The 19,128-nt window shown below is 44.2% G+C and overlaps 1 protein-coding gene across 2 annotated transcripts in view; it reads right to left on the bottom strand.

Annotated features, from left to right (window-relative positions):
- PAPSS2 (3'-phosphoadenosine 5'-phosphosulfate synthase 2) overlaps window positions 1–18,825 on the bottom strand; it is a 105,653-nt gene extending 86,828 nt beyond the window's left edge. Inside the window, exon 1 of one of the 2 annotated variants that reach the window (XM_068258704.1) lies at window positions 18,641–18,825. In XM_068258704.1, the coding sequence (XP_068114805.1) occupies window positions 18,641–18,652 (12 nt within the window). In that variant the 5' untranslated portion in view covers window positions 18,653–18,825. The remainder of the gene's footprint in view (window positions 1–18,640) is intronic. The other variant, XM_068258705.1, reaches the window with a different exon arrangement.
- Window positions 18,826–19,128: the final 303 nt, after the last annotated feature.

Below are 19,128 nucleotides of genomic sequence, written 5' to 3'. Positions count from 1 at the left end.
TTAGATGTGCCAGATGTGCACCCTTTAGATAGCCTTATTCTGCATCTGTTAACGCTTCTGCAGAGGGAGGAAGAGAAGCAGGGGCACTTCAGGCAGCTAACGAGCCACCTCTCATACACGTGGGGGTGCAATGGCCATGCTGAGCGCCCTCACAGTGCTGTGCCTGGGGACATATGTCCCCCTTGCCCACCCATAGCTATGCCTCTGGTGTTCAGCCAACTGAAGTGATTACAATTAGGGCTAATCGCAATCACAGGACTTGCAGCATTTTGTGAACGTTACGCCTCAATACAATACCTATATCGCCCAAAAATGCAACTAAATCGCTTAAACAGAGCTAGCGATAGCGCTTAGCGGTGGATCTGTGGCCTTAGCTACATGTTTGTTTCAGGTGTGTGATTTAGACACTACTGATACCAAAGAGACCAGCAGGGCTGCCAGGAAACTGATACTGGTTAAAAAGGAAATAAATATGGCAGTCTCCATATACCTCTTGCTTCAAGTTCCCTTTAAAAGTGGACCCAAATTAAAAATACAAGATTTCAGAAATAAACTCTATTTTCTAAATTATGATAAATAGTCTTTTTCAGCTGCATGATGGCAAATATAAAATATTTTACATTTATTGGAGGAATCCCTCTCCTTCCTTTCATATTGCCGGGACAGAATCCGGAAAACTGATGGAGTAGATGGTGTCCAGCAAAGGAGGAATTGCTAATGGCTGCTACCTGTATAACCCTACTTGTGAAAAGAGAAGGCTGAAAAGCATGCACTGAAATGCTTATAGGCTTGAAGGAGTGTTTATTTATCTTTGTATCTGTCAGAGTGGTGCAACTAAATAATTAGAATTAAAAAAAAAAATGTTTGGTTTGGGTCCACTTTAAGCAAAAACTTCTACTATAAGAAAACTCAGAAAGGCTTCCTGAATCAGTGCCATTGTCAATCCTGCATCCAACCCAGAACAGATCCTAATTGCAATTTGTGCTGGCCCTGTTCTTCTAGGAAGACACAGTGTTGCCCAATTTTCCCTCTCAATACCACCAAGAACACGTTGAATGAGCAATAATGCTGACACAATAAATGAAGGCGCACAGAGCTTGGCCTCTAGGTCCAGCTGTCTTCCACTGTACTAAACTTCATTGCTATTGTTAAAAAAATAACAAACTTGTCCACTTACACACAATGACTGCAATGATGTTCATTAACGGAGGTGGTAAAACTTCCAGTCATGCAGCATAAACATCAAAGGACACACAAAATAGGCTGCTGAAATAGAGTTTTCATAATTATCCAAAAAGATAAGAGGAATGCCAACGTTTACACTCTGCATAGTTATTCTTGAACTAAGCCTGGAATTTCTGATGTTGTAACGATGTAAATGGATATGTGCTGAGGGAGGAGAGAATGTTATTTTTCATGGTGAACACAAAGCAGTACTCCCTCCACGACAACATCCTCTATCAAGCATAAACTCTCTTAGCGTTGCATGTCAAAGCCCTTTGCTTTCAACAAGTGAAAATAAAACACAAGAAATCTGTTTTCTATTAACTAGAGGATGACAGTGCATCTCTGCACTTCCTAAAGGGATTAATTTGTAGAGTACATACCAGCATTTCCTTTCTGCATAACTAAGGGCATTGGTATCTGTAGAAAAAGAAAGTAGTGAACATCTGCAGGCCATACTATACAGAATTCCCAAAATGGTTCTCTATGGTTTGAATACGGGAAGCATTGCATACAAGTTTAAAATGACTGAAGGGAACTTTTTGTCATGAGGCAGCAGGCTCTATGGAGTGTTTACGGTGCAGTCACACACTACATTGTTGGGTTGCTCAATTATACCGCATGTGTGCTCACTACTCATATACGGTATGTGCATAATGCGAACAAACACTTAAAGGTACCTGTAGCTCTTCCAAAAATGAGGATAGTAAGGATTCATCTGAGCAGCTTTACTGAGCTACTCCATTACTGTCCCCCACTCCCTTGTGTTCCCAGCCCCCAGGTCCTCTGTTGGCTCTGCCTAGTTCCCACCGATTGTGTTTCGGTGCATTGTCTGAAAGTTATCCAAGTAATTTAATAAGAGTGAAAACCACCAGAAGTAAGATAGTACCAAAAAGATTCACAAACTTCGTAGTGGAGCAAGCATTTCCATGAGTGGAAACTGGGTAGTTGCCGAGGGCCCCCAAGTATTTCCCCTTCCAATGGCTATGGGGTGTTGTGTGCACCGGATGTCAGCAACAGAAAGGTGACATCTGGGGTGCAACAACCACCTATTATTGCTATCTGGGGGGGGGGGGGGGGGCAAAGGCTACCAATTACCATTAGCTGGGGGGGTGAAGTCCACCTAATCTTGCTATCTGTGGGGTGGGAGGGCCCCTCTCTTCAATTTGCCCAGGGCTCCATTCCACCTAAAACTAGCCCTGCAATCAGCCAAGGTGAAAGCATAGGATGGCTGCAACATCAGGAACATTTCAAACATTTCAACATCAGGAACATTTCACACTTCAGCCAAGATTTTATAGAAAATTGAAAGCGGACAAGCGGACACCTGACTTGCTGAGATTCTGTCTCTGTCCCTATACGTACCTGTGATCGATGGACACCATTTTGTAAGCACACAGGTATTATATAGTCAGAAGAGATGCACAGACACGTGGAACAAAACATTTCATCTATAATCACGGATTTGATGGAGATGGTGCAGGACTTTTAATAAGAAATGAAAAATAAAGGCTTCCCAGAGGAGTTTAGTAGTGAAAATGAGTTTAGAAGTAAAAGTGAGCTGGGAGACTTTCTAAAAACCATCAGCATTGCAAGGAACATCCAACTATAGGAAAACTACACACAGAACACTTTATTTTTTCCCATTATGATGTTCATGATTGTATTGTGTGAAAATCTAGTGTGAGTACAGGTGTCCCGATATTGGCTTGCTCTTGGCCAACACCTACTATCACTCAATTATGATGCCTCCCACCTGTCCTTCACCATTTCTTCTACATTGAACACAACAAACTGTTCTGTGTATAGCCAAGTGGCATCTCCATACAGTGATTGTTTAAATACTGGCACCCAAAATCATGACAAATGGTCTTTTTAAGATGACAATTTCTGTATGTGTGTTCATAGTAGAGGGGAAGAAAATCTCCTGCTGCAGCACTGAGAACATCTAGCTATGTGGTCACCTAGGAAAACAAAAACAGCACGATGACTCATCCCCCGAGACGTGAATAATTCCCGATGCTCAGCCTCCTGGAAACTGTGGTTACTAAGGACCGCCTCGGGTAAAAATCTAGTATGTGAGCCCCCAACCATATCTTTATTAGCATCCAATGTCTGAGCAACCCCCTTACTCACACCACCCGCCGGATGCTCCTCTGTCAATGTGCTGTAGGTTATCACTCCTACTTACTCCCTAGCAAGACACATTGCTAGCCTTTAGTCTGTAAAGAACTCTGCCCCGCACTTTTGCCTAAAGAATCAAGTCCCAATCTCAGCAGACAACAGTTATTTGTCGTGTGTACGTAACTGTCCAGCTGACTAGACTGCATTAACAATAGAAAACACTCCTCCCCATTTCCCCTCTGAGCACTGTGACTTGTTCCACACAGCACAATGGTGGAGAAATAGATCTGCTCATGGTCCTCTCTCAATTATGTTTATAGGAAGAAAAAAAAAGTGTCACACTTCGTTCTGCTTTCGCAAGACTGTTGTGACACATTAAGAATTGGTAAAAACTCTGTGCAACACGCCTTGAGCATTTCCTTTCCAGTGACCTCATTAACTACGTGAACAATATGACATCAGACAAAATGCAAATGTACAGGAACTAAAGTTTAAAGCAATCAACACAGTTCAAAATGTAAAGAATCCGACAAAAGCTAAGATATGGCCATAACAGTAACCTGTACACTGCACTGGGCAAAGATACTAAAGCCAAAAATATGGTACTCATTTCTCTATACTAGGGGTGTAAAACACAATCACGTACCGTAAGCAGGGCTGCTCAAATCCGGATCCGGGAGTTACCCGGATAATCGCTATCCAGATATCTTCAAGTAAACCTGTGCGGTTTTACCTGTCTGATGTCTTCTTCGTCCGACCCTCAGCGCCTCCCACGATGCGCTCCACGCGCGTCGGAGATCCGCCGCTGATAGACGCGCATGGAGGCAGGGCTGCGACCATTAGCCCTGCCTCCAGGAGCAGCAAAATCTACCTGGGGCAAACGTGCCCATGTTGATTATAGGGTAAAAAGCCATTTTTTATGTCGCTTCAGAGTCTCTTTAATATCTACCTGCTCCACTGCTGGTCAGCAGAGAAGAGAATCTTCAAGATAAAAATGTGGCCTAAGGCAGGATGCTAGCCACACAAGGGGGTTCTGGATGGTAATTTTTCTGAGGGGTTCCCATGGGTTGTTGCTGCACCCGACCTCAAACTGACAATCTTTCAACCGGCAACTGTCACCAGCGTACTCCTCTGCTTGGGAAGGCAGTGTGCGCTTTTTTCTGCTTGCAATGATGCACATTTGAAGTTTGTTTTTGACACCTGTGCTTTATATTGGCTTAAAGCTGACTGGGAGAGATTAGATATCCTCCTGGCACTCGTCCAGAAGATCAGGTTGTATTACGGCTTCATTGCCTGTAATGCCAGTGCACCATTGGAAATGGAATGGGCAGTGCAGCAAAGACATCACTACTGGAGGAGCAACTCCCTGTAGCATCAGAAAGGGAAGGTGTGTGTGTGTGTGTGTGTGTGGGGTGTGTGTGGGGTGTGTGTGGGGGGTGTGATTGTGTGTGTGTGTGTGTGTAATCATGATTCATGGGTAATTAATGTCCAGCGCTGCGTAATATGTTGGCGCTTTATAATACAATATATAATAATAATGGGTACCCTAAATTAAAAGTTCTTCATATAACTATCAGCTTTTGACCTCTTTGCTTTAGAACAGAGGAGACCTGTTGCAGAATGAGTCACCCACACATGTCATACAGTTCATGAGAATGCATCACAAATTACATTAGCAATGGAAATGGACCTCAGATTCAATACAGAAGCACAGATAAATGTCCCTCAGTGAGCAGCCAACATCACAAGCCCCAGTCTGTAAAATCATTAACATGCTGCTGAGTCAGGATCTTCTAAAGACAGCAGATCATTATATCTACAAATGGGGAAACACTGGCCACAGTTTACACTGCGGATGTTGCTCATGTTTTCCAGGTAAGCAGAGGATCAGGCTGGATTCACAGTGGTCAGTTGCATAGTGCATGTGTTATAATGTGTGTGAACTGCAATGAGAACGGACGTAGACTTTCAAGAGACACTGAAGCGAAAAAAAAATATGATATAATGAATTGGTTGTGTAGTACGGATAATTACTAGAACATTCGTAGCAAAAAAAAAATAAAAAAAATAAAATAAATATTCTCATTTTTATTTTCAGTTATATAGTGTTTTTATAACATTGCATCATTTGCTAATATTTGCAGTTTACACACTACTCAGCATTCTAAATGATTTTATAGAGCAGGCCAGTGAACTTTTGAATTGTCCTCTGCAGAGAAAAAGAAAATACAGTGACTGACAGTTGAGATAACAAGCTTCAGAAGACCAAGCTCAATGGCTCTTTTGCATGGATAACACCTGGAGTTTCTTAACTCTTCCTGTACTGGAAATAATATTAGACTTATGTCTCAGATCCTAATGTTTTATTTCTTAGCTGTACTACACATACAAATCATCATAATTTTTTTTTCTCGCTTCAGTGTCTCTTTAATACAAATCCTGTATGCAGCGAGTTAGAATAACACTAGGGCTGGAACCCACAGGAGCGCTTTTGGCAGCGTTTTGGCAGCACTGCGATACGCTAGCAGTTTGCCAAAACGCTGGGCTAATGTTAATGGATGGGGCAACTTCCACAGGAGCGTTTGCGTTTCTCAGGAACGCAAACGCAGGACGTGCAGCATTTTGGGAGCGTTAGCGCTTCAATGTAAGGTATTGAAACGCTAGCGGAAACGCTCAGCAAAACCTAAACTGAGCGGTTTTGCTAGCGTTTTGCGGTTCAGCACACTGTAACAAAATGAAAAATAATTCACAGGACCAATCAGGATAAAAACGCAAAACGCTACGCACCCGCTGGGCAAAAAAATACAATGTTGCAAAACACGACCAAAAACGCGCATGAATCCGCTTGCAAACCGCTAGCGGTTGCATTTTGCGTTTGCTGATTTCAGTGGGTTCCAGGCCTATCAGTTACAATGCAGTTGTGTGAATAGGCCCATAGAACTGTATGGGCAGTGAGTTGATATGCAGAATTATTCTGCAACACAACTGAGCACTGAACTAGCCCTAAAGGGTAATTCTTCCTCCCTTTTCATATTTCCACAATTATAGATGGGTGATTAATTCAAGGTTTTTTTTTTGTTTTTGTTTTTTTTAAATACTGTAATTAAATTTCCTTTTGATGTGCAGCCAACCATGGATGTCCAAAACAGACAGCAAGTTCAAATGGCTCTTTGCAGCCTTGGAAACAGCACTGTTTGGAGTACAATTTCCATGAGACTGTTCACAAACTTTCACCTTGTCACTGTGGTGTATCTGTCTTTTATAGGCACATAAAAAAAAGTAAATGGTATACCATCAGGCATTTATCCTTGCTAAATTGAAAGCAGTACGTTTTTAACTACTTTGGACCAAGACCTGTTTTCCCCTTAAAGAAAACCTGAACTGAAAATGAAAAGTCAAAATAAGCATACACAAGTCATACTTACCATCCATGTAGTCTACTCCCCAGTCCTGTGTCCTATTTGTTCACTGTGATCAAGGGAATTTTCCGTCCTCCATTTTGAAAATGGCCATTACCCATAACAGCTTTCTGGTCAGCACACAGTTAAACTAACATCGCCCACTTGAGCCATAGGGAAACATGGACATTACCTGGTACATCAGTTTTCCTCTCAGCTATAACTGACAGCAACTGATATTTTACTGACAGCAACTGATATATTTCAGATCTGACAAAATATTGTCAGAACTGGAAAGGATCATTGTCAGAAGAAAATGGTGAGCTTCTGAGAGGAACTGATGGCAAGGTAACTCTGTAATGTTCATTTGAAGTTACCTCATGTGTTTCTTTTAAATATTTTTACTCAGTACAGGTTCTCTTTAAGGACTACAGCAGTTTTGACATTTTAGCTATCCCCTATTTAGGGCTGGTGCACACCAACAGCGCTTCTGAGCGCTTTTAAAAACACTAGAACTTCGAAAAATCGTTTGGCCAATGTTTTTTGAATGAGACCGATCACACCAGAGAGTTTCCAAATGCAAACACGAGTCCTGCAGCATTTTGGACGAGATTACGCCTCAATGTAAGATATAGGAAAATCGCTCTAAAAAGCACTGAACAGAGCGATTTTCCCATCTTTTTTTGCAAAAGCTGTACACTTCCAGGTCAATGTGTACAAAAAGTATAAGATCGCTAAACCAAAATGCTTCAAAAATCGCTAGGTATAAATAGGAAATCGCTAGGCACATGCCTGGAATCACTTATAAAAAGCACTTCAAAAAATGCTTAGCATTTGCGATTAAGTTAGCGATTTTTGGTGTGCACTAGCCCTTAATCAGCAAAAACTTTATCAGTACATGTGCCACCTCTGAGATGTACAGTAAACATTGTTTTTTTCCAGGACAAACTAGACTTTCTTTGGTTACTGTTTTCCCCCAGGAAATATTTTATTTCCTATGCATTTTGAAAGGGAAAAAGAAAGACAAAAATCGAAATAACATGCTTGCTTTACTAACGGAAAAGCCAGTATTAGCAAGTCAGGTAAACTTTCATCATGGCAGTGCCTATAATAATAATTCCAATATTTGTATAGCGCTTTTTTCCTGTCAGACTCAAGTGTTTGCATGGCAGCCACTAGAGGGCACTCAGTAAGCAGTAAGGCCCAGTGCACACTGAGCGGTTTTAGGTGCGATCCGCCAGCCGCATCCGCATGTAAATACGCTTGGCTAATGTATTTCAATGGGAAGATGCACACCGGCGGTTTGAGGTTTGTAGTAAACCGCAAACGTGCCTCCTGCTGCACGTTTGCGGTTTGCAGAAGCGTTTCTGCCTCAATGTATAGGAAAAATGCAAACCGCTCTGAAAAACGCTACTTCAGAGCGGTTTGCCAGGCATTTTTGTTACAGAAGCTGTTCAGTAACAGCTTTTACTGTAACACTGTGTAATCTGCTACACAAAAAACGCACCCAAAACTGCTAGGTATGTTTAGAAAACCTCTCGAAAACATACCTAGAATCGCTCTGAAATCAGCTCCCAAAACCACTAGCGTATTGCGGATGTGCTAGCGGTTTTGGTGTGCACTGGGCCTGTCTATGTTAGGGAGTCTCCCCCAAGACATCCTTACTGAATTGGTGCTGGCTTACTGAATAGGAGCCGATATTTGAACTCAAATCTCTAATGTCAGAGACAGAGCCCTTAACCATTACCCTATCTACTGACACAGAAACACTCAGTTCATATGACTTCATTCTCAGTCACCTGACAGTGGAAAAGTAGTGCTTATGTGAGATCACTGCCTTCAGTCACCTGTTTCATGTTGAGAATCGAGAAGCATAATTCTGGGTTATCTCAGGCCCAGTGCACACCAAAACCGCTAGCAGATCCACAAAGCGAGGCATGTTTAGAGAGGTTTTCTAAACATGCCTAGCGGTTTTGGGAGCATTTTTGGGTAGCAGATTACTAATACTGTTACAGTAGAAGCTGTTACTGAACAGCTTCTGTAACAAACGCCCGGCAAAACGCTCTGATGCAGCATTTTTCCAGAGCGGTTTGCGTTTCTCCTATACTTTACATTGAGGCAGAAAAGCTTCTGCAAACCGCAAATGTGCAGCAGGAGGCACGTTTGCGGTTTGCTACAAACCTCAAACCGCCGGTGTGCACCATCCTATTGAAATACATTAGCCAAGCGGTTTTACAGGCGGATGCGGCCGGCGGATCGCATCCAAGACCGCTCGGTATGCACTGGGCCTCAGGCAAGTACCAGCACAGCACAACCCAGGACATAATGTCTACAATGAGAAGCATTCTAGGCAGGCATGCTAAACATTCCTTCACAACTACTGTTGTTTCACAATGAAGTTACTGGAAAATGTAAGCCAACTATCACTGCCTGATAATACCTTATCTAGATAAAAACAACTACAACAAAATAAAATGCTGATATCTTCACTTCACTGACATGGTAAATACAGGAAGTTCAACCAACAAATATCTGTTTCCTAGGTATTGATCGCCAAGACTACAGGCGCCAAGGTACCAGAAGCATGTGGGGATGCTACCCATGTTCTTCATATGCCAGAATAAATGTGTCACAAGACTAAAAAAAAAAAAAAAAAATAAAGTATAAAGTATAATTTGCCCTGTTTAATTGGATATGATGCTCTGTGAAATATCTTAGGGTCTGTAAGCACAGAGTTGTATTATTAATTGTGATTCTGAAGCACTCTGGGTTAAGGCTAGGCACCACCAGAAGGAGGTTAGAGTTAGGCATTTGTAGAGGCGGGATCTGTGTGAAAGTAGGGTTAGGTCATTTTTTATTATGACCTAACCCTACTATTAATTTTACCGATCTCTGCTACCTCTGGCACCCTTTTTACCAGGCACCTTTTTTGACGTGTGTGTCTTTTAATGGCTTTATAATCCTTTCCTGACTGATAAGAAGCAATTGTTGCTACCAGTTTTTCCTCGATATTAACTCACGCCAGAATGCTCCAGACCAGCAAACTGCAAAAACTTCTGCTTTTATTAAAGGGGCCCATACACCTAACGATTTTCCCGCCGATATACGGCCGAATCGATTACACACTGATCGAATCTGCTGTGAAATCGCCGCGCACGCCGCTGACAGAACGATCACTTTCCGTCCGAAATCGATCATTCCCGTCGATTCCTGACGATCCGTCCGTGCGGAAGATTTTTCTCGATTGCCGGCGGGTCGGGAGTGCGTCAATAGCAGCGTTCGAATGCCCGACGACTGACGCAATACAGCGGGTATACATTACCTGTTCCGCCCGGCGCAAGTCCCCGCTGTCACTGCTGTCTTCTGCGCTCTGGTCTGGTCTCCGGCATACTTCACTTCTTCCTGCCCGGCAGGAAGTTTAAACAGTAGAGGGCGCTCTACTGTTTAAACCTCCTGCAGGGCAGGAAGAAGTGAAGCATGCCGGAGACCAGACCAGACCAGAGCGGAGAAGGTGACAGCAGGGCCTCGCGCCGGTGGAGCAGGTAATGTATGCGGGGGGGGGGTGTTTCAGGAGGTTTGTGAACGGTTTCAGGCTGAAATCGGTTCACAATCTGTTTGCAGTAAAGGTGGCCATACGATCCCTCTCTGATCAGATTCGATCAGAGAGGGATCTATCTGTTGGTCGAATCTGATGGCAAATCAACCAGTGTATGGCCACCTTAACCTCCCTGGCGGTAACCCCGTGTGTGACACGGGGTAAGCCGCCGGAGGGTGCCGCTCAGGCCCTGCTGGGCCGATTTTCATAATTTTTTTTTTGCTGGACGCAGCTAGCACTTTGCTAGCTGCGCCAGCACTCTGATCGCCGCCGGCCCCCGCCCGATCGCCGCTATTTGCTGCGGCGCGCGGCCCCCCCCCCCCCCCAGACCCCAGCGCTGCCTGCCCAATCAGTGCCAGGCAGCGCCGAGGGGTGGCCCGGGACTCCCAATGACGTCCCGACGTCAGTGACGTCGGTGACGTCATCCCGCCCCGTCGCCATGGCGACGGGGGAAGCCCTCCAGGAAATCCCGTTCTATGAACGGGATTTCCTGATCGGAGATCGCCGAAGGCGATCGAAGCGGGCGGGGGGATGCCGCTCAGCAGCGGCTATCATGTAGCGAGCCCTCGGCTCGCTACATGATTAAAAAAAAATTTTTTTTTAAAAAAACTGCTGCGCTCCCTCCTGGCGGTATTTTTCATACCGCCAAGGAGGTTAAGAGGTCACACTTGCTGATGATCAGTTAATCAAATGCATTTCTTAGGCAGCATTGTCTGTTACTTGATTCCTTTCAAAATAGTAAGGAGTAGCCACGGAAACAGAAACAGGGGTGGAGGCACCCAATGCATAAAAGATAGGCTAATAAAGCTGTTGATTTGATAAACATTTGATAATTTTACCTCTCTTGACAAAATTTGGAAAAGTCTATTAAAAAATGTTTTATTTGAGCAAATAAAATTGCCCACGTATTTCCTGGGTGCTTGCCCGCTTCCTCGGGTCAGTAAAAAAAAAAAAACAGGTGCCTTAACTGCTATGGCTGTGTAGCAAACATGAAAAAAAGCATACAGAAAACAGATGTGTGCTCCCAGACTCAGTTTATTACACTGTGTCCATCTCTGATGAAACAGAACAGACTCTGCAGACTCCTCCAGCATCACTACAATATAGAGCACTTGGCGAGGGGTAGAAAGATTGGGAACTGGGCACTGTACAGAAGAGTCTGCTGCGCACTAAATAGGGACTGTCTACAAATCTTTGTTCAATTCGTTATCAGTGGCTGAGCAGATGCAGTCATTAGAACAATTGTGCAGAGAGCAGAAAGTTTTTCTTTTCTCTCATTGCACTTAGTATTCAGTCTCTCAGGACAGGACCTTCTGTGGCTTCTGGGCCCCCCTGCAGCTGTATCTCCTGCAAGGTCTATGGTTACGCCCCTGCCGCAGTACATTTCTCATCAGCTACCCTTTCCTACCGCCCCAAGCACATTTCTCATCAGCTACCCATTCCTACCGCCCCCAGTACATTTCTCATCAGCTATCCATTCCTACTGCCACAGCACATTTCTCATCAGCTACCCATTCCTACTGCCCCCAGCATATTTCTTATCATCTTCCCATTCCCACTGCCCCCAGCACATTTCTCATCATCTTCCCATTCCCACTGCCCCCAGCACATTTCTCATCATCTTCCCATTCCCACTGCCCCCAGCACATTTCTCATCATCTTCCCATTCCCACTGCCCCCAGCACATTTCTCATCATCTTCCCATTCCTACTGCCCCCAGCACATTTCTCATCATCTTCCCATTCCCACTGCCCCCAGCACATTTCTCATCATCTTCCCATTCCCACTGCCCCCAGCACATTTCTCATCATCTTCCCACTCCCCCCAGCACATTTCTCATCATCTTCCCATTCCTACTGCCCCCAGCACATTTCTCATCAGCTACCCATTCCTACTGCCCCCAGCATATTTCTCATCAGCTACCCATTCCTACTGCCCCCAGCATATTTCTCATCTTCCCATTCCTACTGCCCCCAGCATATTTCTCATCTTCCCATTCCTACTGCCCCCAGCACATTTCTAATCTTCCCATTCCCACTGCCCCAGCACATTTCTCATCAGTTACCCATTCCTACCGCCCCCAGCACATTTCTCATCAGCTACCCATTATTACTGCCCCCAGCACATTCTTAATCAGCTACCCATTCCTACTGCCCCCCGCACATTTCTCATCAGCTACCCATTCTTACTGCCCCCAGGATATTTTTCATCAGCTACCATTCCTACTGCTCCCAGCACATTTCTCATCAGCTACCCATTCCTACTGCCCCCAGCACATTTCTCATCAACTACCATTCCTACTACCCCCAGCACATTTCTCATCAGCTACCTATTCCTACTGCCCTCAGCACATTTCTCATCAGCTACCCATTCCTACTGCCCCCAGCACATTTCTCATCAGCTACCCATTCCTACTGCCCCCAGCACATTTCTCATCAACTACCATTCCTACTGCCCCCAGCACATTTCTCATCAGCTACCCATTCCTACTGCCCCCAGCACATTTCTCATCAGCTACCCATTCTTACTGCTCCCAGCACATTTCTCATCAGCTACCATTCCTACTGCCCCCAGCACATTTCTCATCAACTACCATTCCTACTGCCCCCAGCACATTTCTCATCAGCTACCCATTCCTACTGCCCCCAGCACATTTCTCATCAGCTACCCATTCCTACTGCCCCCAGCACATTTCTCATCAGCTACCCATTCCTACTGCCCCCAGCATATTTCTCATCTTCCCATTCCTACTGCCCCCAGCATATTTCTCATCTTCCCATTCCTACTGCCCCCAGCATATTTCTCATCTTCCCATTCCTACTGCCCCCAGCACATTTCTAATCTTCCCATTCCCACTGCCCCAGCACATTTCTCATCAGTTACCCATTCCTACCGCCCCCAGCACATTTCTCATCAGCTATCCATTATTACTGCCCCCAGCACATTCCTCATCAGCTACCCATTCCTACTGCCCCCCGCACATTTCTCATCAGCTACCCATTCTTACTGCCCCCAGCACATTTCTCATCAGCTACCATTCCTACTGCTCCCAGCACATTTCTCATCAGCTACCCATTCCTACTGCCCCCAGCACATTTCTCATCAACTACCATTCCTACTACCCCCAGCACATTTCTCATCAGCTACCCATTCTTACTGCCCCCAGCACATTTCTCATCAACTACCCATTCCTACTGCCCCAGGACATTTTTCATCAGCTACCATTCCTACTGCTCCCAGCACATTTCTCATCAGCTACCCATTCCTACTGCCCCCAGCACATTTCTCATCAACTACCATTCCTACTGCCCCCAGCACATTTCTCATCAGCTACCCATTCCTACTGCCCCCAGCACATTTCTCATCAGCTATCCATTCCTACTGCCCTCAGCACATTTCTCATCAACTACCCATTCTTACTGCCCCCAGCACATTTCTCATCAGCTACCCATTCCTACTGCCCCCAGCACATTTCTCATCAGCTACCCATTCCTACTGCCCCCAGCACATTTCTCATCAACTACCCATTCCTACTGCCCCCAGCACATTTCTCATCAGCTACCCATTCTTACTGCCCCCAGCACATTTCTCACCAGCTACCCATTCTTACTGCCCCCTGCACATTTCTCATCAGCTACCCATTCCTACCGCCCCCCCGCACATTTCTCATCAGCTATCCATTCCTACTGCCCCCAGCACATTTCTCTTCAACTACCCATTCTTACTGCCCCAGCACATTTCTCATCAGCTACCCATTCCTACCGCCCCCCGCACATTTCTCATCAGCTATTCATCATATTAGTTGACTGGAGTAAAATGGAAGCTAGGTTCAAATTTACTAGGCTCTTCCACCAGCACAGATACAGCAGTTATATCTAGCACAGAGGTGCCCACTTTTCTTCAGCTTGTGAGCTACTTTAAAAGATTAGCAAGTCAAAATGATCTACCTATGTACTATTTTACGAGCACAATTGTATATACAGAATGGAAAAAAGTAGTGAGGTCAGGATCTACCATGAAGTGCTTTGCTATCTACCCAATGGGAACCCCGATAGCAACTTAAACTAAACTAGTGAGTGTACCTGAACCATTTTATTACTGCTTTCTGCTTGCTTATCTTCTGAGTCCAGTACAACTACTTGTCATAAGGTGTCCTGCCAAGTTCAACAATGTGTTATTTTATTTGTACCCACCAGTACCTGGAAAGCTAGTAAGGCTGTACAGGCATAACGTAGGCACTTCAGTTTCCATCCATATCTCACAGCCTGACTGATGAGTTAAATTGGTTCTCCCCCAAACTGGTCTAATGCTGGGTACACACTATGAGATTTTCTGGCCAATTTACTGTCAGAACGATTATTTCCAACATGTTCGATTTGCTTTCCGATCGATTTCCAAGAATTTTCCGATCAATATTTGTGCACTTTAATAGGAAATCAATCAGAAAATGCTTGGAGATCGATCGGAAAGCAAAAATCGGACATGTTGGAAATAATCGAACTGACAGTAAATCGGACAGAAAATCTCATAGTGTGTACCCAGCATAAATGGGTACAGTTTGCAGGGCTGTGGAGTCGGTACAAAAATCCATGGCTGTGGAGTCGGAGTCGTGGAGTCGGGGCAATTTTGGGTGCCTGGAGTCGGGAAAAAATGCACCGACTCCGACGCCTAATAAATTTAAACTGTAATTAAAATAGAAAATATGATAAAATGTTCTATTTTTCAGATTATAGTCATCATAAATAATTTATACATACAGTAATAGCTGTGCTTAGTCCACAAAAATGAAATAAATCAATCAAAATTAGTTACTTGTGCTGCTTCAATAAAGCAGTCCCCGTATTTTTAAAGTCAGATATACACATCTGATTGTGACTGTATATATGATGTGTACGCAGGAATCTCTTATATATACACTAAATAACATCTATGCTGAAAGAATAAAGCCTGATGTTTAGTCGTGTCACTAATAGAGATGGTCAATGAGATGGAAATAATTCTGCGTTGATTCTGATTTATGCAAAATGTATGCACTCTCTTTGCTCATAAAATCAAATAATTTGATATGTTGTTAAAATTTGGTTTGGTGACTACGAATTAAATGGTACCTGAGAAGGATGAAAAGAAAAGTTTTATACATACCTGGGGCTTCTTCTAGCCCCCATCAGGCTAATCAGTCCCTCGCTGTCCACCACCTGGATCTTCTGCTATGAGTCCTGGTAATTCAGCCAGTCAGCGCAGTCTGGCGGCATGCCGCTTCCACAGCCAGGAGTGTGCTGCACCTGCGCAATAGTGCTGTGCAGGTGTAGTACGCTCCCGGCGGCGGAGTGTGTCCATGCGCACTACGCCAGACTGGCTCAAGTACCTGGACTCATAGCAGAAGATCCAGGTGGCGGAGGACAGCGAGGGACTGATTAGCCTGAAGGGAGCTGGAGGAAGCCCCTGGTATGTATAAAACTTTAATTTCATCTGTCTCAGGTTTACTTTGTTACACAGTAGTACTACATATGCACTCTCCACAGAGCTGCACGGAAACCACTGAGAATGTTGTGCACATTGAACACAGAGGTGTTGTCCATCACCCATAAACCTGATTCAGATTGTGCATGAAGAATGTGTAATAGAGGAAGAATCTCCTTATTCTCCTGCAGAGTACCTGCACATCACTCTTACATGTACCCACAGTTACATTGCCTAGGGCCTGATAGATGTTCTTTGTTCCGGTCTGTACCTTTTACAAGTACTTTTACCAAGGACTAGTTTTAGTCTATGACAAAAGGGAATAAATATGGCAGTCTCCATATCTTTCTCACTTCAGTTGTCTTTTAAAATTCCTAAGCGTTGGCAGTTGAGACAAATTTCATGTTACATACTTTCAATCAACAAAATTGTAATATGCAAATTAGAGGAGTCGGAGTCGAGGAGTCGGAGGAATCCTAAACTGAGGAGTCAGAGTCGGTGGATTTTGTACCGACTCCACAGCCCTGCAAAAATCTTCCAACTCCGACTCCTCAGTTTATGAAACCACGATTTAGACTCCAACTCCGGGTAACCAAAATGGCCCCGACGCCTCGACTCCTTAGTCTAATATTAAACAGGGCTGTGGATTATGTACAAAAATAACCAGACTCCGACTCCTCAGTTTATGAAACCACGACTCCGACTCCGGGTGCCCAAAATTGCCCTGACTCCGACTCCACAGCCCTGCCAGTTTGGTCCCATGAGACCATGCCTGGGGCAATAAACTATGAGCAGGGATAACAAGATAGTATGCTCCTCTGATGGACAGTTATTGACATGACTGTACTCTGGAAAGTGCTGTAGAAGACCCCAGTGCTATATAAATACATAAGAATAATAGTAATATACCCCAGCACTGAACATAGGCAAACTGGAGGCAGGGTGTTAACACTTCATTAGTGAATTGTGACTTTTATAGTGTGTTATTGTTGCATGTCATATATTACATGTCATTGCAAGTGTCATCACTTAATATACAAAGAACAATTCTGCTTTCATAAAAAAAGAAACCATTTGCCATCTCCAACTCCACATGAACAAGGAGCAACACATACAATGCTTGACTTCAGGACTCTAGGTAGAATATACAGGTCATAAGCCAGACATGCATCCTTACATTATACTATACCTACAGTTGACTAATTTTATAGAGCAATAAAATTCAACTTACAGTGGTTTCAGGCTGTTACCTTCATCAATGCAAATCAGTGGACTGGAGTTGGTAGTTCTTAGGTGCGATTGTTTGGAATACCCATTTAGGTTTTGGATATGTTATGGTTTACAAGGACATAAAATAATGTATTATATAATACACTTGCTGTACTGAAAGCAATGCATCATGGATGTTGCTTCTTCAAGTGCCCATTAATGATACAATTTCCCGAACAATCAAACATCCAATCCGATCAATCGGAAATTATCGTTTGGGCACACTAAAAGAATCATTGTGAAATTTGGATCCACAGAGTGCTCAATAGAATGATCATTTGTCATTGATCAGCACCATTAATTGTAAGCAATCTGATTGATTGTATGTCGATTGCACGGAGATTGTACCGATTATAGGCACTATAGAAGGCAAGACAGTATCTTGCAGTTCGGAGGGGGGGGGGGGGGCTTCTAGCTTTCTTTGGACCCACTACACACAATTCTGGTTTCTAGTATGCTGATCCACCACAGAAAATACAGCATCCAGGGCCCATTCACACTTAAAAGCGCAAAGCGATTTTTGCAGAAGTGACAGTACAGGGATTTCTCTGCAATCATCGCGTTTAGTGCTTCTAAAGCACTGAAACGCGATCGCTGAGAAATCGCCTGAAAATGGTGCAGGCTATGCATTTGCGTTTAGCGTTTTAGGGCAATTTGCGCTAATCGGCCAAGTAATAACGGCCCATACGGTTTCATTACACTAGCCCTTTAAAAAGCACCAGCGTTTGAGCATTTTGCCGAAATCGCCAACAAAACGCTCAAGTGTGAATGGGCCCTTAGGGCTTCTCCACTCCAAAACTCTTGAAACGCCTTTTGCGATTTTCACTATATTGGCCTCAATCAAAAATGCAGCAGATCTACTATTACCTTTTTTGAAAATCGGGAACGCATTCAGCATGAATGAATTATTGGATTTTAATTGTAACTTCACTGTACTTGCATTTGAAAAATCGCAAGCGTTTTCAAAAAACAGAACGCAGCCATTGTGAAAGCGCCCCCCAGTCTATTTCCACAGAGTTCTGGTGAACATGGCATAGATAGTTCAAACATTAGCAAAACACAACGCAGTAGTCTTTTTTTCAAAACAATATTATTATTATTATTATTATTATAACAGCTCCATTCTCATTCTATTCTGTATTGATCAAGTGTTGTATAAAGTTTAGCAACTCTCCAGCATCCTTAGTATGCTTTACAATAAACTTCATATTCCATTTGAATGAAAGGTTGTATTGATCAAGGAAACTGGATGGTCACCAGCAGTAATACTATGGAGTTTGGCAAAGCCACAAGAACTGCTGCAGCAGCTCTTGGAGGAAAATTACCAGGCTGCTACCTGTTGGAAAAGCTGCCAATCAAAGCTCCCTTTATGTACCACAGACAGACAGACAGACTGAATTCTGCAACATGAAAACTTGTTACTGTGTTTCAAAGCACAAGTCTGTGTGAATGATCAGCTCCTCAGCCCCGTTCCTATGGAGTAAAAGAGTTGTGAAGAAATACATTACAGAGCCCAACCCGGATGATCATCAGCCAGAGCTGAAACTCTGCAGCTGGGGAAGTTTCCTACCGTCTTTGACATGATGTCAGTGGCAGGGCTGATGTGACTGCTGCGGAAACAGAAGAGCCTTGTGTGACTCCGGCAGCCGGGAGAGCTGCTATTAAAGGGCCGGGGAGACACGTAGCAAAGTCCCCGGACCAACCTTTTGCCTTCTCTGCCGCTGCGCCCCGCCCTGCAGGAGGAGAGATGGGGGGAGATAGCCTGAGGTACCGAAAAGGGTCCGGAGGCTGGGCGGAGGTGTACGGCAGTCCTCGCCTTGCTCCGCCCATACAAGCGTGTCCAGCCCTCTCCCCATTCACTATCATAGCTAGTGACTTAGGCAGCTCCGCCCATACATACGTAGACAGCCCTCTCCCCATCACATTTAATAACTTAAGCAGCTCCGCCCATACATGCGTGTCCAGCCCTCTCTTTATACGCTACAATCATATCTAGTGACTGTCAAAGAATGACAAAGGTTAGGGAGGCTTCAGAGTCACTTCGGTAAAAGTTCACAC

Source organism: Hyperolius riggenbachi, chromosome 10 (genome assembly GCF_040937935.1).
Source record: "Hyperolius riggenbachi isolate aHypRig1 chromosome 10, aHypRig1.pri, whole genome shotgun sequence".
Taxonomy (NCBI): Eukaryota; Metazoa; Chordata; class Amphibia; order Anura; family Hyperoliidae; genus Hyperolius; species Hyperolius riggenbachi.
This window is presented reverse-complemented; position numbering and strand designations above follow the sequence as displayed.